Source organism: Schistocerca cancellata, chromosome 6 (genome assembly GCF_023864275.1).
Source record: "Schistocerca cancellata isolate TAMUIC-IGC-003103 chromosome 6, iqSchCanc2.1, whole genome shotgun sequence".
In the NCBI taxonomy this organism is placed as follows: domain Eukaryota; kingdom Metazoa; phylum Arthropoda; class Insecta; order Orthoptera; family Acrididae; genus Schistocerca; species Schistocerca cancellata.
Window position 1 is genome coordinate 297041024 of NC_064631.1, and position 23258 is coordinate 297064281.

Here is a 23258-nt window from a genome sequence, read left to right on the forward strand (position 1 = left end):
ATGTGCATATGTAGCGCTGTATATGATAATTTTCGAGAAATCAGTACCAAGTTGAAATTGAATTATTAGTCCATTGAACTCGACAGCCACTAACAAAGTTTTATCACTTTGTGAAAGAATACAGTACACACTATTTTCAAAATCGTCAACATTAGAATCAAATCCATTCACCATGTTGTTGGCGTTTACCGATGCACGTAGATCATTTGACGGAGCGATGTTTTTGCAAACAAATTTCTGCCTTATGACACTGTTTCCGACAGTATAAGCACTTCAAGTGTTTGTAAAAACATGACTGTCTGTCATCAGGTACGAAGCACTAAATACAAGATATGATTTCAGAAGACTGACCAGTGAGATTTTATTTGTTCCTTTTTCGGGGTTTGGCATTATTCCTAGACGCCTGGAGACTTTTACCGCCCTGCTTACTCTTGTGAACATCACTACCCTGAACAACCGCAACAGTCTCGGCCCGAACTGGCTGTGAAGGCCCAATCGGTACCGACCGGCCGCCGTGTCATCCTCAGCCCACAGGCGTCACTGGATGCGGATATGAAGGGGCAGGTGGTCAGCACACCGCTCTTCCGACCGTATGTCAGTTTCCGAAACCGGAGCCGCTACTTCTCAATCAAGTAGCTTCTCAGTTTGCCTCAGAAGGACTGAGTAAACCCCGCTTGCCAACAGCGCTCGGCAGACCGGATGATCCACCCATCCATGTGCTAGCCCTGCATGACAGCGCTTAACTTCGGTGATCTGATGGGAACTGGTGTTACCACTGCGACAAGGCCGTTGGCCACCACTCTGAAAGTCTGTCTTAAAACTGCGGTTCCACTAGATTCGAGCGCTTGCCCTGTTTGCTTGTCTGTTCAAAGGCTTGAATAACCATAAACACTGGTCCAAAGCGTGATTATTCAAAACGGACAACGACATTACGCAGCCATGCGTCTGGAGCATGGACAATATGCATGTCTCTGACCGTTGCACAGCATAGGGAAAGCACAATCTTGATTTTCATACGCGAAACGACAATAGTGAGTGAGATCTCGTAATGTGGCAACCCGTTATTTAAATGGCTGACCAGGATTCTTATAAGCCCGATAAAATTTATCGCATGTCGCCGCAACTGGAATTTTACTCTGAAAATATTCAACTAACTTGTTCTTAACATCTGTGTACCCTCACATATAAGCTCCAGCGTTTGACAATAAGAAAGCACGTTTGGTTACATCATCTAAGGTTCCTTATGCTATAAACTGTTGTTCTAATCTGTGCATGTAGCTGGCCCACTTTTCCTGTGACAGATAAAATGCGTGTAGAGCTGGCGGCGTTCCTTGGATGTCTGTATGTTGCTGTTCCCAGTCCTCCAGCCGGTGTAACAACCGGTCCCGAGAAGCACTGAACGTTTCCCTAGAAGCATTAAAGGCCTGCAAAAGGTTCAAATCGGAAATGTAAGATCAGTTTGTTGCACCATTGCAATTACAAACAGGTTAGTGTTCTCAGTCAACGTGAAACGTAATGAGAAGCATGACCCAAGTTTCAACAATAAATCTCCACTACACCAAATGTTAACCAAGAAAAATCTGACCAATGCTCAAAATGAAGTGCATACAACAGAGATCGGAAGGAGAATGACCACTATGTCAACTCCGACCACTGAAGTGAGCACTGCAAACCAGCAAAAACGTGGAAACTGCACTGTACTTTATAGCCTCACAACTTCAGAATACGTTGTCAGCGTGATCCATCCATATGACTACCCTCTTGAAGACAGCCGTCATCATTACTAGTCACACATTAACAATTATGCCCCTGTTGTACCAGACACGTTATTGGTCACACCGTTGATGTGGTTGGGTTCTCAACGACTGCGCCATTGGAAGAGTTCTGTAACTGCTACACAGAATAACTTAGCCGAGGTACAAGAATACTTATTTACATAAACACACAAATACCTTAACATCCAACTCTGGGTGGACGTTTATTCCGTAGAGACTGAGAACTTAGTTCCGTAACTGATAGTTTTTTCCAGTAGTAAATATCTGTCCAAAGACAAAGTCCGTACCAATGTTGCTGCTTTATCACCATGGTGGTTCCAGCACGGCAGGCTACATCTTATCGCAAATCCGTAGGATGACAAATCAAAACTTTTGAAGTACGTCACTGTTAGAAAAAAATATAGTCAACAGAAAGCATGACATACACAACAACAAAGTTAACTGGTCGCAACTTCGTCGAATAACAATAACCAAGGAGAAACCTTATTCATTGTTCATGTAACAGCATTATTGACACATTTATAGCCAAATGATAAACCAGTATCACTGCCAAAACTGTAGGACATAAAACCGATAATGCATCTCATTCCTATGTAAGCCAGGCAGTTTTATGAAAACTTAACTTCAGACCCTGACATTGTGGATGATGTTCGTGATATTGAAGGTACACTTGATTTCACTCTGAAGTAGTTTTCAAGTACGTCAGCGTGAAAAAGAACCATATGGGTATACTTCATGTATATATTTAACAGTAATAGTAAGTGTTAAAAGTATCTACTTTCATAAACTTGTATAAAAACAATAAAATGGTAGTGAATTTTAAATAATGTTTCAACCATTTTTGTATTTACTTCTTCATTTTGGTAGTCTTACATCGACAATGTGAATAAAAAATTGTTGAAACGTATCTTCTGAAGTGTACTTATTTCAGTAAGTGTTAAATGCTCAGACCTATGGTACTGAATTATAATACGAGCATTAGAAAATGTTTATAATGCGAGAATTGCTTTTGGGACAACGTCAAATTTGAATTTTATTTGTAAAGTTGTGCTAAAACAGTTCTAGCTCAAAATGTGGGTTTTGGAGCTGGTTCCATATTGCATAGCCAATTTTGACATTAGACGGCCATAGTTTAGCAACCGATGTAGATTTTCGCTGACTCAGGCGACTACTGATCTAGTACATGATTTTTCTAATGTGTTTCGAACCATATTGCTTATATGGTGGTGACGGATAAAGCTTTCACAAAGCAACAGAATGACAATTAATTACATGTATTTGTCTCCGTTCTTACAAAATTTGAACCGTTTCGCACAGGTCTGAAACATGTAGGTGGCGTGCGTAAAAATATGCACTAAAAACGTGTTATTTGCACGTAATATCCCAATGAAGCAAGATTTTTATTGTAACAATGCATTTTTGTTATTTGAATCACTTTAACCTGTTTCCGCGCATTCGGTTCGCGTAAGAATTATTTTTACGTACTACAATTACCCCGACTTTAAACCATCGTATCTCGACAACGGATAAGTATTACTGGATGAAAAAAATTCATTTCACTTTATCCATTTTTTTACTTCATGATTATAGCTCAAATAGGAACCGAGAACCAAGACCCTCTCCTCCCCCCCCCCCCTCTCAACCACAATTCTGCACGCAGCATTCTCAAACATATTTGTTAGTGAAAAGGTCGAACCGATTCGCACAAGTTTAAAGTATAGAAGTGGTACGCTACAACCCCCCCCCCCCCCCCTCCCCCAGAAAAACGTGGTTTTGCACGTAAAACACGAACGGTGCACATACAAATTGTAGTCTTCGCTAAACATTAATTTCGGCCCAATTAACACCTTTTGCAAAAGAATTAAGCTATTCGCACAATAATTTACCTGCGCACCAGCTCCGGTTCATCGTTCAAACTTTGTTTAATATACTATAACATGGCTACAGTAACACACATGTTCGATTGACTAAATAAATGACAACTGGTCCGGACTAAACCAAAAACATTTTACTCAATGCTCCTAGCTCAAACTGGAACCAGGTATCAAGACCCTGCACCTACCCTCCCTCCCCCCTCCTCCCCCCACAAACACGATTCTGCCCGCACTCTAACGATAGTGAGAACATTCACCGACTTCCAAGAAAGTTTAAACTAATTTGAAACCTTTTATAAACTTAGCAAGAGCTGGCGCTGTCTATAGGGGAAGCGACTGTTAAAACTAAGTTTCTGAAAATAGCCATTTAGTACTTTTTATTTATTGGTTTCCTTCTTCAAATGAACAAGAGCGTTGTCACAATATACCCTGTACAAGACACAAATTGAGATAATACTTACATCATCATCAGTGTTCTGCCAGCATAATTTCCTCTTCCCTTTATGTCGTCTATCATCTTGTATCTCTTTCTTCCTCTCAGTCTTCCTCCATAAACCAATCCTTCCAAAGCATCTGCTAGCAAGCACTTCCTTGTCAATGAGTGGCCCACCCAGTTCTTTTTCCTTTCTCTTACAACCTTCAGCAGACATCTTCTCTCACCAACCATTTCCAGTACTCTTTCATTACTCACTCTTTCCATTTAGCTTATTCTCTCCATTCTCCTCCACATCCACATCTCAAATGCTTCTAACCTTTTTTCATCCTCTCGTCTCAGCATTCATGTTTCTGCCCCATACAGTGCCACGCTCCAGACAAAACATTTGCCATGCCTTTTCCTTAGGCCTTTATCTAATTTGCCATATAAGAGTCTCCTCTTTCTGTTGAATGCCTCCTTCGCTATGGCAATTCGAGTTTTCACCTGCTGGTGACATCTCAAGTCTTCAGTTATTATGCTTCCAAGATATTTAAATGCACTTACTTGGCTAATGGTAGATTGTCCTATTTTAACATTGGAAAGTCTGCGTCTTGTACTGATGACCATACTCTTTGTTTTTTCTGTGTTTATTTGCATCCCATACTCCATATAAGCTTCAGTCAGATCTTTCACCATGTTATTCACTGTCCGCTCACTTTCTGCCACTAATACCATGTCATCAGCATATCTTATACATTCTATTCTCTTTCCACCAATACATATTCCTCTTTTCCCATCTAAGCCTTTCGCAATAATCTCTTCAAGGTATGCATTAAACAACACTGCGGAAAGGCAACAACATTACCTAACACCTTGTCCAATGTTGCTTCCTTTTGACATTTCATTTCCAATCCTTATCCTTACTTTTTGGTGTAAATATAGATTCTGTATCAGTCGTCTCTCTTTCCAATCTACTCCTTTCCTCTTCAAAATATCCATTAGCTTATTCCACTGAACGTAATAATACTTACATTGACATAAAATTTGCAGTGGCGTTATGTAAAGTACATTTTCTATTTACGGTATGGTGACTTACATTTAAATCTCGCTGACAGCACTAAAGATTGCGTTTAATGTTGACTGACAGTGTTGAAGATTAAACCGGCTGTACTGTAGTCGTAAACTTACGTTTAATGTACGGTAGTAAATGACAACAGTGATAGCGTTAAAGATTAAACTGAATGTACAACAGTACTTGTAACGTCCATGTTTAATCATCAGTACTGTCAGCCAATTTTAAACGTAATCTTTAGTGCCTTCAACGAGCTTTAAAAGTAAGTCACCATGCTGGAGATAGAAAATGTACTATATGTAATGCCATTGTAAATTTTAAGTCAATGCAAATATTATCTCAATTTGTATCTTTTACTATGTATATTCCGACGATGCTCTTGTTTATTTTAAGAGCGAAAATGATAAATAAAAAATACTCAGTGCGACTGGTGGCTGTTTTTAAAAACTTCCTTCTAGAAATTTTTCTCGCTTACGTGCTTAATGTCAAATATGTAAAACATTAATTCATTTGTAAAGTAATTTCTTTTATGAAACAGTTTTATACGCGGGAGTTCGATTAGTTAAATAAGTAGGGACTTACTGATGATATATAATCGCTGACATTTTAGTATCTGTTTAGCTGGAACGCTGGTGTAGCAACAGTCTAGTAATTTACGTAAGTTGGTACATTTTCATTATCTTTTTCGTAAGTTGGTATAAATAGGGTAGGTGATAGGGGATATCTAATGTTTAATCTCGATTATTCTACTTGTAAATTTGAGGATGGCCTAATTCATCCGAACCCTCTCGTAAGAGTTACATAAAACATCATCTAGACTTCTTTGTGTATAAACAATTTTAAATATTTCACTGGATTTTCGTGCGACAAAATGCCGCCTTTCTGTAAATCTGCATTGGTAACATCTCTGACATCGTTGTCGTAATATCGTTGACAACAACAACACACTAGAGCGGACGTAACCACGCAACACGTCGCTGCTCTTTCTAAATTCACAGTGTTTGGGCGTCGTCCGAAGGTGCGGCCATCATGTGGCGTCTGGCGAAGCATCTCTCACGCCGGCCCACAGTGCTGCTGCCCGGATGGACGCCGCAGCGGACGATGGCGAAGAAGGGCAAAGGCGAGGAGTTCGTGGTGACTCCGTGCGAAGTGGTTCGCTTCTGCGAGGAGGTGCTAGTTAGTGCAGGCGCCTGCCACAGCAATGCGAAGGAGGCGGCGCACGTTATAGCCGCAGCAGACTACTTTGGCCGTAGCACACACGGCATCTTACGGTTGGGTAAGTAACTAAACCAGCATATGCGCCATAATTTTTAAATTACAGTGCGACATATCGTGTGTATATTGTCGTAGTATATAACGGCCAAGTATCATGGCAAGCTGAGCAATGCAGACGTGATGATAGGCCTCCAAACCAGTAACAATTTAAATTCACCTCTTCGAGGCAAAACTGGGGTAAAGATTGCCTATCAAACACGTGTGGCCCAACGACATATATCGAACGTGCAACTGAGTGTCGACCGTTACGACGGGATTCCTTTCCCCCATCTGCTCCTATTCCTCGAACGTATGTGCATACTCTACTCTTCCCGCCAAATCGATCTCCCTCATCCCCTCGTTTCTCCTCTCCTCTCCAACCCCTGCCCTCTGCCGTGCCTTCACCGTTGTGTCCCCCCTACCCTCCATCTCTACACCCTTCATCTTCTTACCCAAGGTGGCTTCTGTCGACTCCCCCTCCCAGATGATGCCCTCTCTCCCTCCATTTTTTCCTCCTATCAACTCAGATCCTCACCTCCATCTCCCTTCCTTTGTCCTTTTCCTGGGCTCCCTCTCCCCCCCCCCCTCGATCCTATTTTTCCCCACCTACCCTCTCTCCCCCGAGTCCTTTGGCATTTCCTTCCTCTGCCTTTCCCCATTCCCTCTCGTGTCTGCCCTGCCCCCCCTTATGAATACTCTCCCTCCGTTGGTTCCCCCCCTCCTTCGTGTTTCCTCTCCTCCCCCCATTTTCCCCCTCCTCTGTCCAGGTCCCCCCCCCCCCCCATCTACCCTTGGATGTGTTGTGTCACCTTCGTGTCGACTTTTTAGTGCAGTGTTTCCAGTGAGTGTTAAGTCTTGTGCCTCTTTTCCAAAGTGTTGCAAACGGAAATCATACTGTTGCTGGGTGTGATTTTAGTATCTCTTGCGAACAGAAACCAGACTGTCGCCCTGTTTTTTCATTGTCTGTCTACTGTTTTACTGTTTTACCTGTCTACTTCCTACGTGTTTTATTAGCATCGCCAACCCTTTGTTGTTTGTTTTAACTTTCCACAATTTTCCGCCGTTTTACAATTTAAGTCACCGTTTTATCGCCCGCTTTTATTCTTTCTTCTCTTCTTTTTATGTTTTAAAAAGTCTGTAGGCTGAAGAGCAGCGTGCTAAGCAGCTGCCAGCCGACCCCATTCTGGGGGAATCGAAATTCAATAAAGGAAAAAAAGCAGTGTCGACCACACGACCGTTATGGTGTGAATTATGGTAGTAATGGTACATGTGAAGTGCGTTGCCAGGGAAACACAGTTTATCGTTTTCAGATCTATTTTTTACTTTCACGTCAAGTTCCGTAGGACCAAATTGAGGAACTAATCTCCAAGGTCATAGAACATGTCAGTGCATGAAATTACAAGCTAAAAGTAATAACACATAAAAATAAAATGTTCATGAACCCGAAAAAAGACAATCCATAAGTTTAAGTAAACACAATCAACAATACAACAATAATCAGCTTAATTTTTCAAGGAACTCCTCGACAGAATAGAAGGAGTGACCCATGAGGAAACTCTTCAGTTTCGATTTGAAAGCGCTTGGATTATTGTTAAGATTTTTGAATTTAAGGGGTAGCTTATTGAAAATGGACGCAGCAGTACACCTTTCCGCACAAGAGTTAAGCAAGTCCGACCCCAAATGCAGGTTTGATTTCTGCCGAGTATTAACTGAGTGAAAACTGCTTATTCTTGGGAATAAGCTAATATTGTTAACAAGAAATGACAGCAAGGAATGTATATATTGAGAGGTACTCAAAAAATCTAGACTCGTACACAAGGGTCGACAAGAGGTTCGTCAACTTACACCACTTATTGCCTGTCGCCCGTTTCTGAGCCCTTTTAGAAAGGGAAGAGTTACCCCAAAATATAATACCATACGACATAAGCGAATGAAAATAAGCAAAAAGTAGACTAATTTTCATGTCTAATGGTCACCAAATGTGATTTGAGACTTTCTCGGCGTATTCCATTCGTGAAATCTTCTCGGGTGATCAGCCGAGTAAAGGCGTCGTCTTCTCGCAACGTTTCGAAGGGTTTCGTACCCATCATCTTCAAGCGAAGTGTCGAGATGCTGTGTTGCGCGGTCCTATAAAGGCTCCTGGACCAGTGACTGATCCCGGGCGCCGACCAATCAGGTACCTGCGGAATCGGCCGCCGCGCCAGTGGTGGGGGGTTCGCGGCGCGGACCGGGCGTCGAGTCCCTGCCGGTTCCTACTACGTCTTTGACCGCTACCGTCTTCGTGCCGGAGCGTTCTCTTCTAATTTTAGTTATTGCGGGATTCCAAGCTGTACTAAGTTGGAAACCAGTGTCTCGATTGATCAGGTTGCTGTTCAACCGAATTTCTACAGCCTCTTTGAAAACCGAATCCCAAAATCCTTTAGCGTCACACAGCTTCTTCGTACCCTCAAAGAGGAAGGTGTGTCCTTCGTTAAGGCTATGTTCCGCAACCGCCGATTTTTCTGTCTGACCAAGGCGTACATGTCTAATGTGTTCCGAGCGCCTCTGCGTGATGCAGCGCTGCGTTTGTCCGATGTATTTCGTACCACATTCACATTCTATACTGTATACGCCCGGAGTCTGCAGTCCTAGGTGGTCTTTGACTGAGCCAAGTATGTCCTTAATTTTACTTGGGGCATGAAAAATTGTCTTGATGTTGTGTTTCTCCAGAATGCGGGCAATCTTGGCTGTTGGCGGTCCTGCGTATGGTAGAAATGCCAGGCATCTGGTCCCATCTTCTTCTTCCGGTGTGTCTACCTTCCTGCTCTTGTGTAGGGCGCGCGAGATTTGCGTCTCATTATAACCGTTGCTGTGGAAGGTCTTCCTTAGGTGTTGTAACTCTGCAGGTAGGCTGTCATCATCACAGATAGACTTGGCCCTGTGCACAAGTGTGTTAAGCACTGAGTTGCGTTGTGCCGGGTGGTGGCAACTCTGTGCATGAAGGTATAAATCCGTATGTGTCTTCTTCCTATACACAGCGTGACCCAAGGTGCCATCAGGGTGCTTCTTGATTAGAATGTCAAGGAAGGGCAAGCTTCCGTTTTCTTCCATCTCCATAGTGAATTGTATGTTGTTGTGTATGCTGTTCAGATGTCGCAGGAAGTCTTGCAGGTTCTCTCTGCCATGTAGCCACACGACAAAAGTGTCATCCACATATCTGTGGAAGGCTTTAGGTTTCAGTGGGGCGGTGTCCAGGGCTATGTCTTCAAAGTGCTCCATGTAAAGATTAGCGATGCCTGGAGCTAAGGGGGACCCCATGGCTACACCATCCACTTGTTCATAAAATTTGCCTCCACATTTGAAGTGGGTGTTTGTTAACACATGCCGGAACAGCTTTATTGTGTCCTTACTAAAGCGCGTTTCGAGCAGCGCTAGGGAGTCTTCCAGCGGTACTCGTGTGAAGAGTGAGGTGACGTCAAAGCTGACAAGAAGATCTTCTTTATCCAAGCGAAAGCCTTGTAGTACCTTCACAAACTCCGCCGAGTTCTTGACATGGTGCTCACAGTGACCCACGATCGGTTTGAGCAGTTGTGCTAGGTACTTGGCTAAACCATATGTCGGTGAGTTGATGGTGCTCACTATGGGTCGCAATGGAACTCCGTCTTTGTGGATCTTAGGGAGCCCATATAGCCGTGGTGGTGCCGGTGCTCTGGGGTACAGCTTCCTGATGACGTCCTTTTCCAGTCCAGAGTCATTGAGCAAGGCGATGGTCTTGCGAGTCACGGAGGCTGCCACGGTGATACTGAGGAAAGAAGATTATTGGCAGAAGATAAACTCACTGCTACAAGATACTGCCTACAAGCAACTGGACAAGGACACGACAGCCTCCTTGACTCGCAAGACCATCGCCTTGCTCAATGACTCTGGACTGGAAAAGGACGTCATCAGGAAGCTGTACCCCAGAGCACCGGCACCACCACGGCTATATGGGCTCCCTAAGATCCACAAAGACGGAGTTCCATTGCGACCCATAGTGAGCACCATCAACTCACCGACACCCACTTCAAATGTGGAGGCAAATTTTATGAACAAGTGGATGGTGTAGCCATGGGGTCCCCCTTAGCTCCAGGCATCGCTAATCTTTACATGGAGCACTTTGAAGACATAGCCCTGGACACCGCCCCACTGAAACCTAAAGCCTTCCACAGATATGTGGATGACACTTTTGTCGTGTGGCTACATGGCAGAGAGAACCTGCAAGACTTCCTGCGACATCTGAACAGCATACACAACAACATACAATTCACTATGGAGATGGAAGAAAACGGAAGCTTGCCCTTCCTTGACATTCTAATCAAGAAGCACCCTGATGGCACCTTGGGTCACGCTGTGTATAGGAAGAAGACACATACGGATTTATACCTTCATGCACAGAGTTGCCACCACTCGGCACAACGCAACTCAGTGCTTAACACACTTGTGCACAGGGCCAAGTCTATCTGTGATGATGACAGCCTACTTGCAGAGTTACAACACCTAAGGAAGACCTTCCACAGCAACGGTTATAATGAGACGCAAATCTCGCGCGCCCTACACAAGAGCAGGAAGGTAGACACACCGGAAGAAGAAGATGGGACCAGATGCCTGGCATTTCTACCATACGCAGGACCGCCAACAGCCAAGATTGCCCGCATTCTGGAGAAACACAACATCAAGACAATTTTTCATGCCCCAAGTAAAATTAAGGACATACTTGGCTCAGTCAAAGACCACCTAGGACTGCAGACTCCGGGCGTATACAGTATAGAATGTGAATGTGGTACGAAATACATCGGACAAACGCAGCGCTGCATCACGCAGAGGCGCTCGGAACACATTAGACACGTACGCCTTGGTCAGACAGAAAAATCGGCGGTTGCGGAACATAGCCTTAACGAAGGACACACCTTCCTCTTTGAGGGTACGAAGAAGTTGTGTGACGCTAAAGGATTTTGGGATTCGGTTTTCAAAGAGGCTGTAGAAATTCGGTTGAACAGCAACCTGATCAATCGAGACACTGGTTTCCAACTTAGTACAGCTTGGAATCCCGCAATAACTAAAATTAGAAGAGAACGCTCCGGCACGAAGACGGTAGCGGTCAAAGACGTAGTAGGAACCGGCAGGGACTCGACGCCCGGTCCGCGCCGCGAACCCCCCACCACTGGCGCGGCGGCCGATTCCGCAGGTACCTGATTGGTCGGCGCCCGGGATCAGTCACTGGTCCAGGAGCCTTTATAGGACCGCGCAACACAGCATCTCGACACTTCGCTTGAAGATGATGGGTACGAAACCCTTCGAAACGTTGCGAGAAGACGACGCCTTTACTCGGCTGATCACCCGAGAAGATTTCACTAATGGTCACCACTTCAGATCCTGCTCGGATAGTAAAAATGGCAGCATTAAGTCTTTGAACAAGGTCCTGAATGTGAGCTTTCCATGACAGTTTACTATCTATCCGAACACCCAGAAGTTTGAACTGTTCAGTTTCACAAATCATATGCTCATTCTGCGGATTTAAAACGTCAGATTTTGTTGAATTGCGTGTTAGAAATTGCTAAAACTGAGTCTTACTGTGATTTAGCGTTAGTTTATTTTCTAAAAGCCATGAACTTAGGTCATGAACTGCACTATTTGAAACCAGGCCAATGTTGCACACAACATCCTTTTCTACGAAGATAGTGTCATCAGCAAACAGAAATATTTTAGAGTTACCCATAATACTACAGGGAACATCATTTATATAAATAAGGAACAGGAGTGGCGCCAACACTGATCCCTGGGGCACCCCCCCCCCCCCCAACTTGACTGTACCCCACTCAGACCCCACATCACAGCCATTCTCAACATTATGAATAATGACCTTTTGCTGTCTGTTGCTAAAGTAAGAGGTGAACCAATTGTGAGCTACTCCTGTACTCCATAATGGTCCAACATCTGGAGCAATATTTTGTGGTCAGCACAATCAAACGCCTTGGTTAAATAAAAAAAAAACTATGCCTAGCGCTCGAAAACTTTTGTTTAACCCATCCAATATCTCACAGAGAAAAGAGAATATACCATTTTCAGTTGTTAAACGACTTCTAAAGCCGAACTGTACATTTGATAACAAATCGTGTGATATAAAATGATCAATTGTCCTTACGTACACAGCCTTTTCAATAACTTGACAAACACTGATGGCATAGAAATAGGTCTCAAATTGTCTACATTATCTTTTTCTTCCTTTTTATAAAGCAGCTTTACTACTAAATACTTTAATCGTTCAGGAAACTGACTAGTCCTAAAGAAAAAAAATTACAAATATCCATGAGAGTCGTTAGTCTTCAGTGATCATCAATCTCAGAAAGGCAGTTGTCAAAAAAGTTATATGATTACCTGTAGAAACTAAATTTTTATTTGATTCACCAGCAATGCTCAGAAAATGATTGTTAAGTATTGTACATATATCTGATTTATCAGTAACAGAAATATTTTTATTACGAACTGACTATCGTCGACCTTGTGCTGCTGACCAGACACTTCCTTCACAACTGACCATATTGTTTTAATTTTATCCTTAGAATTGGCTATTCTGTTTGCATACCACATACTTTTAGCCTTCCTAATAACATTTTTAAGCACCTTACAATACTGTTTGTAATCGGCTACTGTAGCTTGATTGTGACTACTTCTAACATTTTGATATAATTCTCACTTTGTTCTACATGATATCCTTATCCCACTAGTCAGCCACCCGGGCTGCCTATTACTGCTAGTGCCCCTTTTAGAACGTTCTAATTGAAAGCAATCCTCAAAGAACATGAGAAATGTGTTAAGGAAAGCATTGTATTTATCATCTATGTTATCGGTACTATGAACATCCTGTCACTCTTGTTCCTTGACAAGGTTTAAAAAACTCTCTATTGATGTTGGATTAACTTTCCTTCATAGTTTGTGATTATATGTGCCATCTGTTTGAGTATAAAAGCCTTTTAATGTTAAAATATGTGCATCAAGGTCTGAAAGGCCATTCACCCTTGTAGTAATGGAATGCCCATCTAGTAAGTAAGAATGATTAAAAATATTGTCTATGGCTGTGCTACTGTTCCTCTGCACCCCAGCTGGAAAATAAAAACAGTCTGCATGAGATCATATGAATTTAGGAGATCTACCAACATCCTTTTTCTTGCACCATCATATACAAAATTTGTATTGAAGTCACCACATATAACTAATTTCTGGTACTCTCTACAAAGTGAATCAAGAACCATCTCTAGCTTGAGCAGAAATGCTCTGAAGTCGTAGTTAGGAGACCTAGAAACAACAACAATTAGAAGTTTAGTTTCACTAAATTCAACTTCCCCTGCACAACATTCAAATATCCGTTCAGTGCAGTGTCGTGATATGTCTATGGACTCAAATGGAATACTGTTTTTTACGTACATAGCCACTCCCCCACCGGGCAAGGAACTCCTTGAATAACAGCCACCTGGCAAAGGAAGCCTCTGAATTGTCAAATTATTTAAGTGGTGTCCGATATACCAGTAATTTCAGAGTAAACATCTATAAGCAGTTCACTAACTTAATCTCTAATACCTCTTATATACTGACGAAATATTCTAATTCTTTCTCTACTTGGAAACATGATGTCCCCTGAAGGTGAGCCATTAGATAGAGGGACTTCCTTTAAGCAGGTATACCTATCAGCTGACTTCAATCTAAAAAATGTGTAGCTCTTACACCAACTACTACAGGAATTTTTCCATGAGTGATCCCACCACCACCCACTACACTATCATCTATAAGCTTTGCCAGCCTCCCCTTCCCACACCTATTGAGGTGCAGGCTATGCCTAGTGAAACTCGATCTACTGATAGACCCAACTGGCACCATGGAAATATGACCCATGCCCTCTGCCATCAGCACCCTCGCCAGCCCCACGTTAACGCGCCTAACAGCCGCATTAAGATGAGTCCGATCATGACGCTGAAACAGTTGCACGAAATGCACATTAGTGCCACCAGTTTGAGTAGCTATCTTTACCAGGTCACCGCCTACATCATATTTCTCGTTCCTGTCAAGACTGTTCCCTGCTCCACCCACTATCACTACCTGAACCTCCTTTGTAAAATTCCTACTTAACTCCCCTACGCTGTCAGTCACCTGCGCCAACCCTGCACTAGGCTTCCCAATGCTAGTGACCTGGTGCTCACTCCCCAACACTTCCTGCAACTGCTGGTCCACACCTCTACCATGCGAACTACCTAACAGCAGAACCTTCTTCTTTCTGTTAGACTTTGCAACTGACCAAGGCGTCATAACTGCTGAGGACTGGTGCATGTTCCCTACATCTACAGCTACAGCTCTGACAGTTGGTCAAATCTATTGCATATACGCAAAGTATAACTGTCTGAATACCTCCTCCTCCCAGCTGTCTTCTTGCCAACTGCCAGTTCCCATTCCCCGCCACCCTACACCCTCCTATCTAGTTCCTCCTTTGCGCGTTGTAACTGCACGTGAAGGGCACAGATCTTACTTTGCTGCTTCTCTATCAACTTATTTCTAATACAGATTCTGTATTCCCAGGAGAGTACGACGATTCAATTCCGCGTCCGGCCATCCTGATTGAGGTTTTCCGTGATTTCCCTAAATCGCTCCAGGCAAATGCCGGGACGGTTCCTTTGAAAGGGCACCGCGGACGTCCTTCCCCGTCCTTCCCTAATCCGATGAGACCGATGACCTCGCTGTCTGGCCTCCTCCCCCAAACAACCCAACCCAAGCCCCAGGAGAGGATCTCGATAGAATGGCCACCGGCTTCCCCACTGCATTCCCTGCAATGAAAATACTTTGAACAAATCCCGCACCGTAACGCACTACTCACAAACCTACGACAGAGCCCACACTTCTCACTCATGGTAAAATTTTACAGTTACTGAAAAAAACTATACATCTACTCTACCTAAGTTCAAAAAAATGGTTCAGATGGCTCTGAGCACTATGGGACTTAACATCTGAGGTCATCAGTCCCCTAGAACTGAGAACTACTTAAACCTAACTAACCTAAGGACGTCACACACATCCATGCCCGAGGCAGGATTCGAACCTGCGACCGTAGCAGTCTCGCGGTTCCGGACTGAAGCGCCTAGAACAGCACGGCCACCGCGGCCGGCCTCTACCTAAGTTCATTTACACCAGGATAACTAATTATAGACCTAACAATAGCGGTCTCGAAATTCCCTCTCTACTAAGAAAGCAACTACTTGTATTAATATTACTACACCACATGTAATACCAATATCAACAAAACGTAACTATATTATTAGCTCAAACCAAAAATTCAAGCGGCCCCTGTAACACTCAACGATGTTGAAACACTGAATGAAAATTTTACTGAAACATTTCACTAGAAACAATAAGAAACCACCGCTGAAAACTTAAGCACGAAATTTACTAAACGACTTCGACGCACATAAAACTCTAAAAAACACAGCGAGCGAACGTTTCCAAAAGTTCATTAAATCGTTATTTCTCCACAAACAGCACGAAACATCGCTGAAAACTGTTAAATTTAGTAACTGTATAACAGTGCACAAATAACTTTGTCAATACTTAGCTTTATAACCGCTACAGCTGCAACTGCACGCCGTAAAGTGTAAAAACACTACTCAATGTGAGTAGTAATGAGTGAAAGTATTGCAATTTCGACTGCCGATGGTCTCACATAGAGAAATCTAATTCCTCCGTTACGTAGCGTGAAGACTTGATTGATATTATGTTTGGAGTTCGGATTGCTTCCAAATGAAAATAAGCAGGAAATGATTAGAATGTCATGGATTCATCTCTGTGAACCTTCGCAGTAAAAGAGTGGATGCTGATTTTCTTTTGCAACTGTATTGCACCCAGTGTCACAAGAGAACATTTGTAAGAAAGAAAACATGGTCTGATAGTTCCAAGTTATCCACCGAGAAGAACGTCGTTTTAGTTTCTTGTTGGATAAGAGATTAAATGCAACAAGCGACAGCTTCTGAAACACTGTTGTCCAAGAACACCGTGAGCGATGACTGCGGTTTCTGCCAAGAACTCGCTTACGTCACGAGAGTGTTCCAATCAGTGGACAAAGCAAGGTTGTCGAAATATACGTATCGCATATAGCTACTAGTTCCTAGTTCCTAGTTCAAATGGCTCTGAGCACTATGGGACTTAAATTCTGAGGTCATCAGTCCCCTAGAACTTTGAACTACTTAAACCAAACTAACCTAAGGACGTCATACACATCCATGCCCGAGGCAGGATTCGAACCTGCGACCGTAGCGGTCGTGCGGTTCCAGGCTGAAGCGCCTAGAACCGCTCGGGCACCCTGGACGGCTACTAGGAACTACCAGGATGTAGGAACGAACTCTAACTCTTCCAGTATCTATACGTAAAGATATGGTACCAAACTATAAACACTTTAAAATCACTTCTGCGACACAAAATTGGCTCCCAACATGACAATTTTCTTAGTTCTGGCGTACACAAAGTTAGCTACAATGACTGTGAACAGCATTACACTGGGCAGACGCACGCTCTTTTTAAACGCGATTTACGGAAAACACTTATTTCCATAATAAGACAGGTTTCTGAGCGCATATCACTACAGAAAAGCATTCTGTTAAAGATATTAACGATAATATTTGCATATATTAAATACGGGTTCAGCTGCGGGCAGGCGCCGCGAGACAGGTCAAAACATTTTTTTCTCGGCTTAAACTACCAACATAAAAATATCCAGTTCACAATGAAGTTTGAAAGAAAACCCTTAAATATTACCATTACCATTACCATCAATACACTAATACCTTGTTTCAAAACTTATACAAGAACTATAACCTTCTTTCTCACGACGTCCAGTTACGCTAAAAAATGCAGCTTTCCACGTAGTGATGCACCGTTTCATATCTGTTCCCATGTCAGAAGAAAATTTCAAAGGAAAGTTGGACTTGAAAATAACATTCATTGCCTCAACCAATAGGCGCAACTCTGTCTTGATTGACCACATATGGCAAAGGAAACAAAAATTGCAAATTGTACTCCTCCCCCATGCTCATTTGTTGCTTTTTCCAATGTCTGTACGAAATGGTGTGTAATCCTCTACTTAGGACAGGTATCACAGAGTGTAGCAAAAGCATTGAGATCCTGCAGCTATAGGTTCCCAGAGTGAAATTTTCACTCTGCAGTGGTGTGTGCGCTGATACGAAACTTCCTGGCAGATTAAAACTGCGTGCCTGTTCATGACTAGAACTCGGACCCTTTGGCTTTCTCAGGCAAGAGCTCTGACAACTGAGCTACCCAAGCTAGGTAGCTCAGTTGGTAGAGCACTTTCCCACGAAAGGCATGAGTCCCACGTTCGAGTCACTCCGGCACAGGGAACTTAGAACTACTTAAACCTAACTAACCTAAGGACATCACACACATCCATGCCCGAGGCAAGATTCAAACCTGCGACCGTAGAATCGCGCGGTTCCAGACTGTAGCGCCTAAAACCGCTCGGCCACTCCGGCCGGCGATTTTCTTGCAGTATGAGGAATGCCACACCCCAGCGTATTACCAAAAACGAACATAAGACACAGTTATTAGCCTACAGTGACGTATGCAAAATTACTTGTTTTGATTGTGAGCAGTTTTACATGTTTAGTCAGGCAAAGACATAGCAACTTTGTCGGCTGACAATAAATGCAGATGAAGGTTGCATAATTATGATTCCGCATCTGATCCAACTAGATGTAAGGACCCTGTGACACGGGTCAATGCACGTGACACTACAGGTCTTGCGACTTGCAGCGACCATCACCAGCGGAGGGTGAGATCCTACTTGAGGCCATTTTAACATATGATAAAGTTCAGGACTTTATTGGGTATCTTTTCGTTGACGTAATGATTTCCTGCCCAGCGTTCGCGATGTATATTTGGCAAGGCAACTAGTGTGACGTCAAAAGTTCGTTGCCGAGGCCTACGAGAAAGACAGGCCGTCGCACGGTCGTCACAATACGTGACGCTGCAGGTCTTACGAGTGCCAGCAGTTTTTTCCGACGGGGAGCGAGTAATATTCCCGACGAGTTTAATACACTACTGACCATTAAAATTGCTACAACAAGAAGAAATGCGGATGATAAACGGGTATTCATTGGACAAATATATTATACTAGAACTGACATGTGATTACATTTTCACGCAATTTGGGTGGACAGATCCTGAGAAATCAGCACACTGAACAACCACCTCTGGCCGTAATAAAGGCCTCGATACGCCTGGGCATTGAGTCAAACAGAGATTGGATGGCGTGTACACGTACTGCTGCCCGTGCAGCTTCAACACGAAACCACAGTTCATCAAGAGAAGTGACTGACGTATTGTGACGAGTCAGTTGCTGGGCCACCATTGACCAGACGTTTTCAGTTGGTGAGAGATCTGGATAATGTGCTGGCCAGGGCAGCAGTCGAACATTTTCTGTATCGAGAAAGGCCCGTACAGGACCTGCAACATGCGGTCGTGCATTATCCTGCTGCAATGTAGGGTTTCGCAGGGATCGAATGAAGGGTAGAGCCACGGGACGTAACACATCTGAAATGTAACGTCCACTGTTCAAAGTGCCGTCAATGCGAAGGCAAGAGGTGACCGAGACGTGTAACCAATGGCACCCCATACCATCACGCCGGGTGATACGCCAGTATGGCGATGCCGAATACACTCTTCCAATGTGTGTTCACCGCGATGTCGCCAAACACGGATGCGACCATCATGATGCTGTAAACAGAACCTGGATTCATCCGAAAAAATGACATTTTGCCATTCGTGCACCCAGGTTCGTCGTTGAGTACACCATCGCAGGCGCTCCTGTCTGTGACGCAGCGCCAAGGGTAACCGCATCCATGGTCTCCGAGCTGATAGTCCATGCTGCTGCAAACGTCGTCGAACTGTTCGTGCAGATGGTTGTTGTCTTACAAACGTCCCCATCTGTCGACTCAGGGATCGAGACGTGGCTGCACGATCCGTTACAGCCATGCGGATAAGATGCCTGTCATCTCGAATGCTAGTGATAGGAGGCCGTTGGGATCCAGGACGGCGTTCCGTATTACCCTCCTGAAACCACCGATTCCATATTCTGCCAACAGTCATTGGATCTCGACCAACGCGAGCAGCAATGTTGCGATACGATAAACCACAATGTCGATATCTACAATCCGACCTTTATCAAAGTCGGAAACGTGATGGTACGCATTTCTCCTCCTTACACGAGGCATAACAACAACGTTTCACCAGGCAACGCCGGTCAACTGCTGTTTGTGTATGAGAAATCGGTTTGAAACTTTCCTCGTGTCAGCACGTTGTAGGTGTCGCCACCGTTGCCAACCTTGTCTGAATGCTCTGAAAAGCTAATCATTTGCATATCACAGCATCTTATTTCTATCGGCGACATTTCGCGTCTGTAGCACGTCATCTTCGTGGTGTAGCAAATTTAATGGCCAGTAGTGTAATTCTTGAGTGCGTGTTTTAACTGCATGCTAGTTGTCTATAGCACACGGCAAAATTAAGGTCTCCAGTGGGTACTTTTTCAATTAAATATTGATGTACTGTATGCCTTGGAAGTAGCCGAGCGTTCACGAGGTGTGGCAGACAATCCGGCAAGTATGACGTCACAAGTTCGTTGCAGAGCCCACATATCTCGTTGGTTCCGTTCGTTGCAATGTCCGTGGGCACAGCTCCACATTTGCTGAGCATGTACTGAGTGAAAGCCACAGCTACTAACCAGATCTGTGTCCTCCAATTAGCAAACAAAGATCAAAAACTCACCTTGTTGGAAGGCCTGGAAATCAACAATATCTGGTCCACAAACCTGATTTAATATTAAAGGATCAAACACAGTTCCGTACTTCGCGTAATCTATAATTCACTTAATCTTCACAGTTTTCCAATGCTTCCCAAAGCGTCTTTTCCTTTATATTCGGCAGTTACCTTGTGTTTATTTGTTTTATTGTGATTGTCTGAGTACTCCATATATTGTGTTATTGCGATTGCCAGTTCTGTCTGTTACTGTGTTTCTGTATCACTTTCAGCATATAATGCTTCTTTAAACCATTCTTTACAGTACTCTTCTCAAGTTCTGATTTTACACTCCTGGAAATTGAAATAAGAATACCGTGAATTCATTGTCCCAGGAAGGGGAAACTTTATTGACACATTCCTGGGGTCAGATACATCACATGATCACACTGACAGAACCACAGGCACATAGACACAGGCAACAGAGCATGCACAATGTCGGCACTAGTACAGTGTATATCCACCTTTCGCAGCAATGCAGGCTGCTATTCTCCCATGGAGACGATCGTAGAGATGATGGATGTAGTCCTGTGGAACGGCTTGCCATGCCATTTCCACCTGGCGCCTCAGTTGGACCAGCTTTCGTGCTGGACGTGCAGACCGCGTGAGACGACGCTTCATCCAGTCCCAAACATGCTCAATGGGGGACAGATCCGGAGATCTTGCTGGCCAGGGTAGTTGACTTACACCTTCTAGAGCACGTTGGGTGGCACGGGATACATGCGGACGTGCATTGTCCTGTTGGAACAGCAAGTTCCCTTGCCGGTCTAGGAATGGTAGAACGATGGGTTCGATGACGGTTTGGATGTACCGTGCACTATTCAGTGTCCCCTCGACGATCACCAGTGGTGTACGGCCAGTGTAGGAGATCGCTCCCCACACCATGATGCCGGGTGTTGGCCCTGTGTGCCTCGGTCGTATGCAGTTCTGATTGTGGCGCTCACCTGCACGGCGCCAAACACGCATACGACCATCATTGGCACCAAGGCAGAAGTGACTCTCATCGCTGAAGACGACACGTCTCCATTCGTCCCTCCATTCACGCCTGTCGCGACACCACTGGAGGCGGGCTGCACGATGTTGGGGCGTGAGCGGAAGACGGCCTAACGGTGTGCGGGACCGTAGCCCAGCTTCATGGAGACGGTTGCGAATGGTCCTCGCCGATACCCCAGGAGCAACAGTGTCCCTAATTTGCTGGGAAGTGGCGGTGCGGTCCCCTACGGCACTGCGTAGGATCCTACGGTCTTGGCGTGCATCCGTGCGTCGCTGCGGTCCGGTCCCAGGTCGACGGGCACGTGCACCTTCCGCCGACCACTGGCGACAACATCGATGTACTGTCGAGACCTCACGCCCCACGTGTTGAGCAATTCGGCGGTACGTCCATCCGGCCTCCCGCATGCCCACTATACGCCCTCGCTCAAAGTCCGTCAACTGCACATACGGTTCACGTCCACGCTGTCGCGGCATGCTACCAGTGTTAAAGACTGCGATGGAGCTCCGTATGCCACGGCAAACTGGCTGACGCTGACGGCGGCGGTGCACAAATGCTGCGCATCTAGCGCCATTCGACGGCCAACACCGCGGTTCCTGGTGTGTCCGCTGTGCCGTGCGTGTGATCATTGCTTGTACAGCCCTCTCGCAGTGTCCGGAGCAAGTATGGTGGGTCTGACACACCGGTGTCAATGTGTTCTTTTTTCCATTTCCAGGAGTGTATTTTATTGGGATTTTTAATTTCATGTAAATGCTACGTTGGCATTTGTTTTCGAGTTTAGCACTAATATCTTTCCTGGTTTACTCCCTTTTTATTTATTTATTCTTCATCTTTTTAGGCTGAAGAGCCAAAGAAACTGGTACACCTGCCTAATATCGTGTAGGACCCCGTGAGCACACGTAAGTATCACAACACGACGTGGCATGGACTCGACTAATGTCTGAAGTAGTACTGGACGGAACTGGACGGAACTGCAAGGCTGACCATAAACCCAAAAGAGTACGATGGGGTGGAGGTCTCTTCTGAACAGCACGTTGCAAGGCAATGTTCATGTATGGGGATTCTGGTGGCCAGCGGAAGTGTTTAAACTCAGAAGAGTGTTCCTCGAGCCATTCTGTAGAAATTCTGGACGTGTGGAGTACAGCATTGTCCTGCTGGAATTGCCAAAGTCCGTCGGAATGCACAATGGACATGAGTAGATGCAGGTGGTCAGACAGGAAGCTTACGTATGTGTCACCTGTCAGAGTCGTATCTACACGTTTCAGGGGCCCCATATCATTCCATCTGCACACGGCCACATCATTACAGAGACTCCACCCGCTTGAACAGTCCCTTGCTGACATGCAGGGTCCGTGGACTCATGAGGTTGTCTCCATGCCCATACACGTCCATCCGCTCGATACAATTTGAAACGAGACTCGTCCGACCAGGCAACATGTTTCCAATCATCAACAGTCCACTGTCGGTGTTGACGGGCCCAGGCGAGACATAAAGCTTTGTGTCATGCAGTCATCAAGAGTGGCTCCGAAAGCCCATATCGATTATGTTTCGTTGAACGGTTCACACGCTGGCCCAACATTGAAATCTGCAGCAATTTACTTATATCTTGGTAACTTGCCATTGTAGTAGCAGTAGCCGATCTAACAACTGCGCCAGACACTTGTCGTGTACAGGCGTTGCCGCCCGCAGCGCCGTATTCTGTCTTTTTACATATCTCTGTATTTGGATACACAAGCCTATAACAGTTTCTTGTGCGCTTCAGTGTATTTACGAGGATAGCTATGTGAGTAATAAATTTTCTTTTCCGGCAGAACAATTTTGTGGCTATCATCGCAAAGATATTTACTTGCATCGCCACATTTGTTAAGACTTTCAGACTGTTCAAATGGCTCTGAGCACTATGGGACTTAACAGCTGTGGTCATCAGTCCCCTAGAACTTAGAACTACTTAAACCTAACTAACCTAAGGACATCACACACATCCATGCCCGAGGCAGGATTCGAACCTGCGACCGTAGCA

At 44.5% G+C, this 23258-nt stretch overlaps 1 protein-coding gene across 1 annotated transcript in view; it reads left to right on the forward strand.

Annotated features, from left to right (window-relative positions):
• The first annotated feature begins 6165 nt into the window (after nt 1–6165).
• The window catches only part of LOC126088301 (ureidoglycolate dehydrogenase (NAD(+))-like), a 98213-nt gene continuing 81120 nt past the window's right edge, over nt 6166–23258 (forward strand). Inside the window, exon 1 of the mRNA XM_049906432.1 lies at nt 6166–6412. Within this exon, the coding sequence (XP_049762389.1) occupies nt 6166–6412 (247 nt within the window). The remainder of the gene's footprint in view (nt 6413–23258) is intronic.